Source organism: Lynx rufus, unplaced genomic scaffold, assembly GCF_022079265.1.
Source record: "Lynx rufus isolate CCGP_SWC_20201006 ecotype Redwood Valley unplaced genomic scaffold, mLynRuf1.p SCAF_8, whole genome shotgun sequence".
NCBI lineage: Eukaryota > Metazoa > Chordata > Mammalia > Carnivora > Felidae > Lynx > Lynx rufus.
Genome location: NW_025814896.1, coordinates 74,805,101 through 74,818,693, shown reverse-complemented (window position 1 = coordinate 74,818,693; position 13,593 = coordinate 74,805,101). Strand labels below are relative to the sequence as shown.

The 13,593-nt window shown below is 38.2% G+C and overlaps 1 protein-coding gene across 1 annotated transcript in view; it reads left to right on the top strand.

Annotated features, from left to right (window-relative positions):
- EFEMP1 (EGF containing fibulin extracellular matrix protein 1) overlaps positions 1 to 13,593 on the top strand; it is a 58,306-nt gene that overhangs the window by 30,756 nt on the left and 13,957 nt on the right. Inside the window, exon 4 of the mRNA XM_047069648.1 lies at positions 11,629 to 11,751. Within this exon, the coding sequence (XP_046925604.1) occupies positions 11,629 to 11,751 (123 nt within the window). The remainder of the gene's footprint in view (positions 1 to 11,628; positions 11,752 to 13,593) is intronic.

Below are 13,593 nucleotides of genomic sequence, written 5' to 3'. Positions count from 1 at the left end.
ATGGCAACTGTAGTATCAATTTGGAACAAAACCAAAAAGTCAAGTCTCACTTGGTTTAACAGTATATGAAAGATTTGGACACAAGCTGATAGTTGTTCAAATTTAACATTTTGATCACTGAATAATCTTATGCCTTAATATGATGAAGGTTGCAGAGCGTTCCTTCCTGAAAAATAATTCATACAGGACAAAAAAATACTAAGTCTAGATTTTAACTCCTACATTGCTCAAGGAAGAGGAATAAAATAACCACTGAAGATGAGATCTTTCCTTGCTATACTTTATCATAGAGCAAGGTTTTCAGATGGTAGGGGATAAATTATGAAAGTATAGAAGTAAACATTACAACTCTACAGAGATATATGTACGTGCATCATGTGTCAAATGAGAGAACGCATAGACATTGAATTTTGTTGAATCCTCACAACTTTCTACATTAGGGTTCCTGCAGCATCTGTTTTTTGATTTTTTGATTAACATTTTCAAACTCAAAGTTGAATGTGTGATACAATGAACATTCAACACCTGCCATCAGATTCAGATTCAGAAATTGTTAACATTCTGCCATATTTTCATGCAGTGCCTTCACATCGTTTTTAAACACAGATGACCTGTCAAATCCCCACCACCACTGAGATCCACATTACATCATTTGCATATTTCCAGGGACGGGAACCTCATTATTTATTAATATATTAAAATGTCCAATGACCATAGTTTTTTTTTTTTCTTACCCTGAACTAAAATCTGCCTTCCTTGGGGCCCCAGGGTGGCTCAGTCAGTTAAGCGTCTGATTTGGGCTCAGGTTATGATCTCGTGTTCGTGGGTTCAAGCCCTGGATCAGGCTCTGTGCTGACAGCTCAGAGCCTGGAGCCTGCTTTGGATTCTGTGTCTCTCTCTCTGCCCTCCCCTGCTCTCTCTCTCTCTCTCTCTCAAAAATAAACATTTTTTTTAAAAATCTGCCTTCCTTGAATTTCTACCCTTGTGTTCTAGTTCTGCCTTTAGAAAGACATGGTCAAGATTTTTCCCTTCTTCTCTAAGTGGCCCTTCAAAACCCTAAAGTTCACTTTATAACAGACCATCTCAGATACAAATTCTATTTGTATTTTCTTCTCTTGTAAATTGAGTGCAGTGGGTAAAAAGATAAGGAGGTGTAAGGAAGGAAGGAGGGGCTATAGGCCTTCTTAAGGGCCCACAAGATTTCATATGTGATATTTTCATTTTCATTCAGTTTGACATAGTCTCAAATTTCAATTTTATCTTCTTTAAACCATGAGATCTTTGGAAGTGTGTGTCTTCTTTTCCAAAAGAAGGAGATTTTTCTGGTTTTGTTGTCATCAATGTTGTTTCTATCAGATTTGCATTGTAGTGAAGGAACAAAATCTGTATATTGTAATTTTTGAAATGTATTTAGACTTGCCTTAAGGCTAGCATATGATCATTTTCTTTTAACATTCTCTCAGTGCTTGAATAGATTATGTATTTTGTGTAGCCTTCTATGTATATCAAGTAGTTCAAAGTTTTTAATCGTGTTATTCATATTTTCTATTCATTTCTGAAAATGTATGTTTATTTGTTTAGTTACTAAGAGAAATATGTTAAAATCTCTTAGTGTAATTGTGTGTATTCATTTTCCCTTTAGTTTTACCTACTTTTGCTTTATCTATATGGAGGCTCTGTGATTAAATGCACTTCTATCCTGAATTTCTACATTTTCCTGGTAAACTAAAACTTTTTTCACTACATAGTATTATTTTTTATTATCTAGTAATCTTTTTTTTCCTTAAAGTCAGCTTTGTCTGATATTGATATTGCAAAGCCAACTTTCTTTTGATTAGTGTTTGCATAGTATTTTTTCATCTTTTTTTCTTTAACTTGTGTCCTTATATTTAAATTGTTTCTCTTGGGGCATCTGGGTGGCTCAGTCTGTTGAACGTCTAACTCTTGATTTCACCTCTGGTCATGATCCCAGGGTTGTGGGATCGAACCCCACATCAGGCTCCAAGCTGGCGTGGAGCCAGCTTGAGATATTCTGTCTGTCTCTCTCTCCCTCTGCTCCTCTCCCCCACTCACTCTCTCTCTCCCTCTCTCTCAAATTAAAAACAAATTTTTTCTCTTAAAACAGAATTTTTAGGTTTTTTTCTTTGTAATGAACATGAGCATTTAATCTACTTATATTAATATAACAATTGCTTTGATTCGGTTTAAACTACCATTTTACTATTTGCCTTCTATTTGTCCTGCACATTTTAGTTTCCTTTTCTTTCTTTTCTTGCCTTCTCATTTTGTATTATGGCATTTCTCCCCGAATTAGATTTGTAGTTTTATGCTATTTTACTGTTCCTTTAGTGTTTTCCCTAGGGATTACTTTGATATGCATCCTTGATTTATCAAAGTCTAAAATAAATTAGTAGTCTTACTTCTTCCCAGACAATGCAAGGACCTTCAAATACTTAAACTCTATTTACCTTCCTGCCAACGTATTATTCTCATGTATTTTAATTATAAATACTTTATAAATCCCAAATATGTTATAAACCCCAAATATTTTATAAATCCCCAAAGACCTTCCTATTATTGTAACAAATACAGTCAGTATTCATTTAGATTTACTCACATATTTATCCTTTCATTGCTTTTCATTGTTCTGGAATTTTGAATCAAAAAGAGAAAGGAATTTAGTGCAAATTTGGTGAGTTCCACCCCTCCTTCATCCTACCTCTTTGCTTCATTTGGAATTCAGAAAAACATAAGGGCCCTGAGGCATATGGGGAAACATTGTGCAGAAACATCCTAAGTAAGATGTAATGAAATGGGTAGGAAAATATACACAAGAAGGTAACATGCTCTGAAGGCAAGAAGCACAAAGATGTGCTTTATTTAAAAAGCCTTAAGCAGTTAATGATTTGGAGAAGTATTGCCAAATTACACTCAGCAAATTTAGTAGTATGCCCCAATTTAGTGGGCACAAAAGCTGTTTATTGTTGAATGAACAACAAGTATAATGTAATTGGTTTCATACAATTAGGAGGTCACCAAGCCATGCTTGTTATAATTGGCATTGCCATAGCCAGGGGCTTGTGTGACCTCAAGCGATGATTGGCCTGAAGGAGTAAGCCAAGAATGTGTGTGCTTTGGGCTAGGAAGACTGACTAATCTGGCTGCAAGGCTCAAGGAGGGGGCCAGGAATCAAGTCACAGTGCTTAGGCAGGGCATGGTGGATTCAGCTGAATGTAGTCAGTCTCCATTCAGTTCATCACTCTCCAGGGGTTTGATCTGGAGCCGGGGATGGAAGGTGGTTGGGAGGAGGGAGGTAAAATGGTAGGGCACCAGGAAACCACAATTGAAATGTCAGTTCAAAGGCATCCCATAATAAGATGGGATCATAATGCTTCTGAAAGCCATCCAGTTTGAAGCTGGTCCCCAGCTTGTATGGAACTTTCACACAGACTGTCTTTAATTCCTGGTACTGAACCACCCTAAAGCAAAGATTAATGGTGCCATTTCTTTCAAAATACAGTTTTACCTACACAAGGTTGTGGGTTGATGACTGGTTGTAATATCAATCCAAATACCAGGGTCATCTTTTCCCAAACATATTTTTAATAGGTAATTAAGTTTAAGAAGTAAAAAAAAGGGAGTTTACCTGAGAAATGTCATATTCACAGAGGTGTGAGAGAACACTCTTGACGACTAGCAATCATTTATCAAGTAGAAATGTTTTTCCTTAAGATTCCGAAAGCAGTAAGTTTCACTTTGCAAGTGTGCAAAAAGAGCAGAAAAATAATTAAGGACTCCATTTCTTTGCTTGCTCTGTTTTGGCCTTGTGAGCAATTGGTTCCTTTCGTCTGTGTGTAGTACAGGTGAGTCACGAGTTGAACTGGTCATGTGTACCACTTGGTTTTCTCCCCCATGTTCATGAACTATGTGTCTAACCTCATCTCATCTGATCATCTTGCAAATGAGCACCACTAGCCACAGAGGAAACTGCTTGAGAAAGGGTCCATTTGTAGTGAAAATCAATCATCGTTGCTGGAAAAGCAACTCCAAGTCCATGTAGCATGGTTTTTCCATATGAGAACAGCATATTTCAAGGTTCTGATAGAACACAGGGCAATGACAAGGACTTCCAGGACACTAGATTCACCACCCTCTAAAACAAAGAAATGAACTATCAGTGAGGCTGATGTTTGTTGATTTTGGTGATATTTTTGTTTATCATTTAAAGCACACCAATTATTAACAATCTGTTTTGCCAGAACAGATAAGAATCTAGAACTATAAATCTACTGCTGGCCATAGATGAAGACAGTTCTCTTTTGTTACTTAATATCAGTATTTATTTTCTCCACTAGAACTGCTTAGCTTGGGCGAATTCTAGCTGATAATTTCAGAAGGGTGAAAAGCTAACTAGAACTGGGCATTTAGCCCAGATAAATCTGATTCCAGTACTATGAAAGAAGCAGCAAGGGAAATAGAAAGTCTTTGACAAAAATTGTTGATAATTGGCTAAGGACTGGGGAGGGAAACAGAAGACTTGGAGAGCTATGAATGTTATTCTAATAGAGAAGAAAGACACAAGGGAGGAATCAAGGTACTACAGATTAACAACCATCTCTTTAATTCTAAGAAAAATTGAATATATATACATATATAAAACTACAATTAAAGGTCTGCTATCCAAAACTCAGGAAATGAATCTTTCTGAAGACCAAAACTGCAGGGGCAAAATGGAAATCTAGCATTTCAGTTTCTACTCTGTGTGACCTTGGGCAGGTCACCTCACGAATCTACATTTCAGTGACGTCCTCCTGCCTCATCCATAAGTTGTGCATGATGTGACCACTTATTCCATAGAGCTGTTATCAGGATTAAATCTGAGGCTTGCAGATCCAAATTTCTAATCAAATAATAGATGTTTAAATATTGCTAAGTATTTGTCTATTTTTGTACCAATTCATGTTAGAATTTTAACAAGTTTGTATATGAAGTTATATAACATGTCACACACCACTTTGTTAATCAAAATTTAATCAAAATTCAGCTTATCATTATTAAGAGCCATGAATGAATGAGGCAGTAGTAAAACAGCACTGCTCTCAGCACTTATTCAGATGGTTCCTGCTTTCCAGGATTATACTGAAAAATAAGATGAAAACCCAGAATAACAGTAAGATCCTTACACAATGAGTCCCTTTTATTTAAAAAGTTCTAGGGGCACTTGGGTGGCTTAGTTGGTTAAATGTCCTACTTTTGATTTCCAGTCAGGTGATGATCTAACAGTTCATGAGATCAAACCCCATGCCCCTACCCTCTCAAAATAAATAAATAAACATTAAAAGAAAAAGTTTTATACAGTAAATAGAAACAGTTCTGGGAAACAATTTATTGTCCTGTCACTAGAAAGGATTAGGACCAATCATTCTGAGCAGATGGGTATCTATTTAAACTGTTAAGAATGTGAAAGAAAGGGAAGGGAAAGGGAAAGGGAAAGGGAAAGGGAAAGGGAAAGGGAAAGGGAAAGGAAAGGAAGGGAAGGAAAAGAAAAGAAAAGAAAAGAAAAGAAAAGAAAAGAGAAGAGAAGAGAAAAGACAGAGAAAGAAAGAAAGAAAGAAAGAAAGAAAGAAAGAAAGAAAGAAAGAAAGAAAAAGAAAGAAAGAAAGAAAGAAAGAAAGAAGCCAAGAAACCAAGAAAGAAAGAAAGAAAGGGAGGGGGAAAGAGAGAAGGAAGCCAGGAAAGAAGGAAGGAAGAGGAAGAGGCTAGGAGTAAAGTAGCTCCTTCTTATAGCAAACATGAATCCTTGACCTTTTTTTCCTACTTTACTCCATTTATGAGATTAAATTAGTATGGTTGTAGAAGATACAATAAGATTTTAAATCCACGCAGATGAAGAAATAGCAGCAACTTGAATTTAACCACTGCCTTTTCTTTTACCACAGGAGTTCAAAGGACAGCACCATCAAGTAATATTTACAAAGCATGCACAGTGCTCCCCACAGAACTAGTAAAGATATGGCCATTTTACCCTAAGTGTTTACAGTCTGGAAAACAAAAAGATATATTTTGAAGATTCTGAACTTCAAAAAATCTATGCATCATTAAGGATGGGCAGTCTATTTTACAGATGGAGAAACAGAGAAAAAGAATTGATGCTGTGGTCCTAGATCACCTAGGCAGTGACAGATGCAAAATCATTTCAGTTCCCTTCCTCCTATTTCAGTGTGTTCTCAACCTTGGTCAGTGGTGGCTATTTCCAAAGTAATTCTGATTTACTCCTTAAATCTAAAGCAACAGTGTCTAAATGGTAATCTAAAGCATTTAAGCTACAGAAAACATGTTTGCCCATGAAAACACACTGAATGTCCATGTCGTGGTAAGTTATCAAATTATGAAAAGAACATTGCAGAGATTAAAATGTTGCATAAGAGAGAGAAAGCAGCATGAGTCAGGGGTTTGGGAAATATGAGTCAGAATGACAGGAAGGAGCCAAAAACATAGAGAATGAAGGCCTAAGCAGGGACTTAATGGACACCACAGAGATGTGGACACAGTTGCCTCCATTAACTTTTGAGAGGAAACCAAATAAGCAGTTCCATAGACTGGGGGTCAGTGTGATAAAGAGGCTAGAAGTGAGAGCCGAGCAAAGATCAGACTGCATTATTTGAAGCAATGATGGTGCCAAAGTCAGCAAGAAAGGGCCCTACAACAGTATAAATCACTAGGAGGGAGAGTGTGGGCACATTTTTGAAAAATGAGGGAATCACCAAATACTGCCATTAGCTATTCTTAATGCATTAGAACGATGAAATGTGAGTTGATTTACGTGTTGTGATATTTTAGGAAGCACACTCTATTATTTTGTTCTTTGGCTATGTTTACATTAGGCTGTGTCTACATAGTTTAGTGCAGTTCCCTGTGGTGTTCAATTCAAATTCCAATCCCACCTTTCAGGCCCTGAATTTTTGCTTATGACTTGAGCCACCATGTTCTGAGCATCTTCAAGCAGGCACTGCACCAGGCTCCTCACACCGCCCCTCCAGCCGTGCTGACTCCAGCTGTCTGCCACTCTTCTCATGCAAACCTCTTTGTTTCATGGCATGTTTTCTAATGTGACCTGCCTCCTGCCTAGAAATAGCCTCCTCACCTTCTTCAAAATGAAGCTCAAAACTTACCTAGCCTGGCAAACCTTCCACAGTTGCCCACCTCTGATGCTGCCTTATTCCTCCTAGTTTCCGCCCTTCTCGACGCCATTGCTTTACTTCAGTTTCCGTTTGCTGACATCTTGCTGCTTTTGCTGTTTCTCACATCTTGCCTGTTACCCTTCCACGTAAATGATTAGTTCAATGAGATAAAACACTGATCCTACTTTCCTTACACTCTAGGTATCAGTTCCCATCAAACAATTATCATTCGCTCATCCATTTATTGAACAAACATTTACTGAAAACCCACTATGTTTCATGCACTCTGCTAGGAGCTAGGAATATGGGGGGTGGGGGTTGGGAAGTGGGGCGCCTGGGTGGCTCAGTCAGTTAAGCATCTGACTTTTGGTTTCAGCTCAGGTCATGATCTCACGGTTTGTGAAATGGAGCCCTACATCGGGCTCTGCACTGACAGGAACCTGCTTGGGATTCTCTCTTTCCCAGTCTCTTTACTCCTCTCCCTGCTCACTCTCTCTCTTTCAAAAAAAAAAAAAAAAAGGAATACAGAAAAAAGTGAGATATAGACCCCATCCACAAAGAGCTTGGGTCCAGGGCCCAGGGAATGTATTAAGTAATAACTGCTTAAGAACCAAGTAAGCTAGTTGAAAAGCAAAACAAAATTTCCTCTCCCCCAAGTACTTTTTCATAAATTACCAGGAAAATCATAGCTGACCTGAGTTGCTTCCCATATGAATAAAGCAGTGCTTTTGCCACTAGAGATATTCTCACCACAGCGACCTTTCATGAACAAAAAAGCCTGGGAAACCAGGTCTTCTGGTGCACCTGCATGAGGATAGATGTTCTGCTCCAACTCTCTGACATAGATGTGTGTTTTAGTGACTTTCCTATTACATTAACTTTCTGATATTTAAGAAATATAGAAATGCACACAAGTCGAAAAAAGCATAGGGGTGCCTGGCTGGCTTAATCAGTGGAGCATGTGACTCTTGATCTCGGGATTGTGTGTTTGAGCTCCACATTGGGTGTAGAGATTACTTTAAAATAAGATCTTTAAAAAAACAAGAGTAAAAGAGTTTAACAATTTATAATGATTCTTATATGACTTTCTCATATGACGTATGCTTTGTGAATAAGTAATGACAGGGTTTTAATTTTTTTATGGTTTTATTTATTTTTTTGAGAGACAGGGAGAAACAGAGCATGAGCAGAGGAGGGGCAGAGAGAAAGGGAGACACAGAATCCAAAGCAGGCTCCAGGCTCTGAGCTGTCGGCACAGAGCCCAATGTGGGGCTCAAACTCACGGACCGTGAGATCATGACCTGAGCCAAAGTTGGACGCTTAACTGACTGAGCCACCCAGGTGCTCCAACAACAGGGTCTTAAAGTACAACTTTTAAAATCATAAAATTGTGTTATTTAAATAAACTAATGAAAAAAAAATTTTTTATAAACTAATGAATTGATAGTATAATCAAAGATAGTTCAAAAAAATCCGGTCCATGTGTCCTTTAGCATTAGATAAAGTGCTAAGAGCAAAGGAGAGGATAAATATTCTCAGCTTGAGTTGGAGAAGCCATAAAAAAAAATGTAGTCAGTTCATTTCCTAGCAGATCCAGCTCTAAGTATGTGATGAAGCAAACAATCAACTCCTTTGGAATAATGTCTTAAAGGTGATTTGATGCAATTGTGTTTTATTGAATTTCAAGAAGTTTCCCATCTGAAAGAATTAAAAATTAAAGTGAGTCCAAGTATGTACAAAGTATGTTAAAAGTATCACAAGTCAGTGGTAGGTGCAGTGAGTCCTATGGAAGTTTTGGTTGTTTGTTTGACAGAGAAAGGATAGAATATAGTGGCAGTGGAATTTTTTTTTACTATTAAATTATTTTAACTCACTTAATATTTTTATTCAATAATCTTTCTCGGAAAGTAAATGGACCTGGTTCTTAAGATGGAGTAGGTCCAGGTGGCACAATGTTTATGTTTAAAACCTATTTAATGATATATTAAGGCCACTGGAAATATTAGCCTATTTATCAAAGAGCCTTAGAACTGAACGCAAGTAGGAAGGAAATTGTAGGACATGGGGAATGTGATGGGGTGGAGGCGGTTTGCAGAGAGGTCTCAGAAAGAAAAGCCGCCCTCACTGGCGAGGCCTCCCTTAGAAAATGCAGCAGCCAGCCCCAGTCCTTGATCTTCTGCCAGCGTGTACTGAGGGAACTTGCCACATCTGAATCTCACATTTCTGTATCTCTCAGGGCTGTTATCACTGCAAATCCTGGCAAATGTTCTTGACATAAAACAATAGGAATTCTGCTGTCATTTCTGCATTAGCGAGTCATAAAGCTCTGAAAGAAACCCCAGTAGAAATGTTTTCATCAAGTGCATAAGAGAAAATAATAGAAGACACAAAAAAAAAGAGCAGATAATTTCAAAGCAAGATCGTGGCATCTCTGCATAGGACCTTAGAAGGACAGAGTTACAATCACTGATGTGAAAATGATGGTGATGATGAAGATGATGATGATGATGATGATGATGGATTTCAAAACAAAAATTTAAAAAACGTAACAAAAAGTCACCAAAATTTTAAAACCAGGTTCAAAGAATTATGTGAAGTAGATGCTTTTATAGGGTATTATCCAATAAACAGACATACATCCCCCAAGTATTTTCATCTCCCCTCCCTCTTCCTTTTGGAAAGAATCTCTTTTATCATTCAAAGCTGACATCTGAGGACAAGTCTCTTCTAACCGGAACCTCCTACATTATTACATTAGTAGCGTAAGTGCAGCAGTTCTCCCTGGAAACAGACTTGAAAGGCAACATACTAGGAGCCACTCTCTGAGCTTCTTTAAAGGAAGTCAGGAATTGAGGAATACATTCTCATTGCAGATGGCTCATTTTTTGTATTGAATTTTAGCCCACTATTTGCTCCAAAGCACCACCCTGGGTTTGCCACAGTGATGATCAAAGGCTCCCTAAGCCTGTCTCAGTTTTTATGCAAAATTTGTCATCTAGGAATTCCAAGTTGTACAATTTTTTTTTAATTTAAAGATTTCTTTAATGTTTATTCATTTTTGAGAGAGAGAGAGAGAGTGAGACACAGAACCTGAGTGAAGCAGGTTTCAGGCTCTGAACTGTCAGCACAGAGCCCAACGTGGGGCTCAAACTCACGAACCATGAGATCATGACATGAGCCCAAGTCAGATGCTTAACTGACTGAGCCACCCAGGTGCCCTGAGTTGTACAATAGTTTTTAACAAAGCTTAGACTGTTCAGTTGTTGAGGAATGCCAAAATCACATAATCCTTTCATCTTCTGAACTCATCTATTTAACTTCATAATGTAAGAGAGTTAATTAAATGAGAAGGTAAAAAACGAAACAAAACAATGCGAAGGTAATGTTGAAAAGACAAAATTAAACTTCACTTATAAATTACTGTAATATGAGTGCACACACACACAAATTCACATCACACTTTGACCCCAGAGGAATCCATTATAACAGATTCATTATATTATGACAGCATTTTTTACTTTTCTAGAACTAGAAAATGTGCCCTAATCCTTAGGGCACACTTAGTAAATTATACAACTGCTTTGGGGAAATATCTGTTTTTTAACTGAAATTTAATGCTTTGGGAAAATATGTATTTTAAACTACACCAGTCTATCTCCCCTAGACAAATATGATCTAGTTGAATCCTTTGCATTTTGAAATTTGCAAGGAAAGGCAACAGGAAATGCATAGTATTAAATTTGATTTATACCTGGTTATTGGACAGATTTTTAGAGATTTGACAACATAATGATCTCAAATGCAATATATTGGATGGAAAAGGCAAGTATTATACAATTTATTTACACTTTAAAACACAAAACAATATTGTGTGTTCTAATGGATGTAGATCTATGTAATACATGTAAAAAAAAAACATCTCAGGGAAGGGTTCACACCTACCAGGATAGTGGCAGGTGGGTGAGTAAAGAGATGAGAATACAGTAAGGCTTTAGCTATATCTCAAATGGTTCATTTCTGAAAATAAAGTGAGCCAAGGCAAGTACAGCTAAATGTTAGCGTGTGTTAAATCTGAGAGGTACACACTGGCATCTACAAAATTGTTATCTGAACACTTGAAATCATTTATAATTTTAAACATTCCCAATATAATAATATTACAGAGTATTATCTTAAGAATAGGGCAAAAACTTTATTTCCTTAAAAGAAACTATGATGGCATTTCAGCATAGGGCATATAGTCAATGGTATTATAATAGCATTGTATGGTGACAGATGATAGCTACACTTACGGTGAGTATAACATAATGTGTGGGGTTGTTGAATCACTATGTTGTATTCCTGAAACTCGTGTAACTCATTTGTCAACCATACTTCAGTTTTTTTTAAATGGGGGAGATAGCAACATCTGCCCAAGCAACTCAAACTCTGTGCTACCTTTTAACAGACATAGACGAGTGCACTGCGGGGACTCACAACTGTAGAGCTGACCAAGTGTGCATCAATTTACGAGGCTCCTTCGCCTGTCAGTGCCCCCCGGGGTACCAGAAGCGGGGAGAGCAGTGTGTAGGTAAGTACAGCAGAACAATAAGCAAAATCCTGTCCTAATCCTCTTACTTGCTTAAACCTCAGTCATTCAAAACAAAGCACTCATATTTATTTGGAGAATGATGGCTAACAACTGCTTATTCTTTCATTAACTACTGATCCGTTTTCCACATTAATGAGAAAGAGCTAACCTAAAGGGTGAGCGTATTCTGGGTATAAAGTGTTGGTTACATGGTAGACTAAGCAAAAGCATAAATTTGGCATATGGATGGGACCACAAAAGCAACCAAGGAGATCATTTTAAATTAGCTGTTTGGGGGCCATAGCACTAAAACACTGATGATATGAACCTTATTCACTGGTTCATAAAATAGCATAGCTTATAGGGCAAATGGTGAGGTTCAAATCCCAGCTGTACCCCCAACTCACTTTGAGGCTCTTCACAAGTGACTTACATAGGCTGTGTGTTAACTTTTTTCCTTTGTGGTATGGAGATAATACTAGCCCCTACCTCAGGAGCTCACATGTGGGAGTGCTTAGAACAGCGCCTGGTCCTGGGTGGAATAGCTGTGTACTATCATTATGTGATGAGTTAACAGACATGTACTAAACATTCTTTATGTTGCAAGTGGGTGCAGTGCTGGGAACGCAAAGCCAAGTATAGCATGTGCCTCTACTTGAGAGCTCTACTTGAGCTACCTGAGGGCAGGGGCCAGATCTGGTTTGTGTCATTGCTGTCTCCCCAGTCTCTGAAGAGTGCCTGCCAAGTAGATGCTCTGTGCATTTTTTTTTTGAATGACTGTAAGAATATAGTATGAGGAGGCTGACTGGAAAATAAGAAGTAAACAGTAAAAAGTAAATGTGTTCTGGGATCAGTCATGAGGTCCAGCACCAGGAATGAAACTTTCTAAATTGACTCCCTGTGTCAATTGCATTCATATGATATTGACATTGATTTACATACCGCTTTTACCATACATCAGTGGAGAGTACTTCTTTTCTCTTAGTAACAGAGGATAAGAATGTGGGGACAGGGAGCTAGCATCAATTTTCGCCTGAGAATGCTGGCTGTTGACATCAGGATGTCAACACTGAGCTCCTCATGGGCCCTGGCCCAGTTCTGCCTGCCATGGGGTTGTGCCCAGGTGCTGGGATTGGTGCCCAGCCTCTGAGAAAGGCCCAGAATTTGTGGGACTGAAGCTGTGATTTAGGAAAAGACTGTGTGGAAAACTCCACAGGCACCAAAGTTTTGCCCACTGGATTAGTCAGGAGAATAAACACCTTAGGGTATAAAAGGTATAGAAAAAGAACTAACTCAACCTACTACGGGAACAATTAAAAATAAAATGTATTCTTATAGCCCTATATGATATGGCAGGAAGAAACATTCTTAAATTCAGATCTAATCATGGGGCTGCCCTGGTGTTCCCCTCACCCACAGAACCAACTCTATATTCGTCAACAGAACATATAAGATCTTCTTCCATCAGATCCTCTGTGGTATCAATACCTCCCCTCCCCCACAAAATATTACACTTCAGTCCTGTCCACTAGTTATAGTTCCGCACATACATCACACAATGTCACACCTTAGTGTCTGTACATAAGCTCTTTCAGCACCAGGAACACGCACCCCTGGCAAACTCCTATTCAATTTCCAAATCCCAGCTCAGGGTTACTTCTTCTGAGAAGTCTTCCATGATTTACCCAGATATGATTAGTTACTCCCTCCTCTTTGTCAGTACTTCTCAAACTTTGATGGATCTTTTTTTTTAATGTTTATTTATTTTTGAAAGAGAGACAGTGTGAGCGGGGGTGGGAGGGTGGGGGCAGGCAGAGAGAGAGAGGGAGACACAGAACTGGA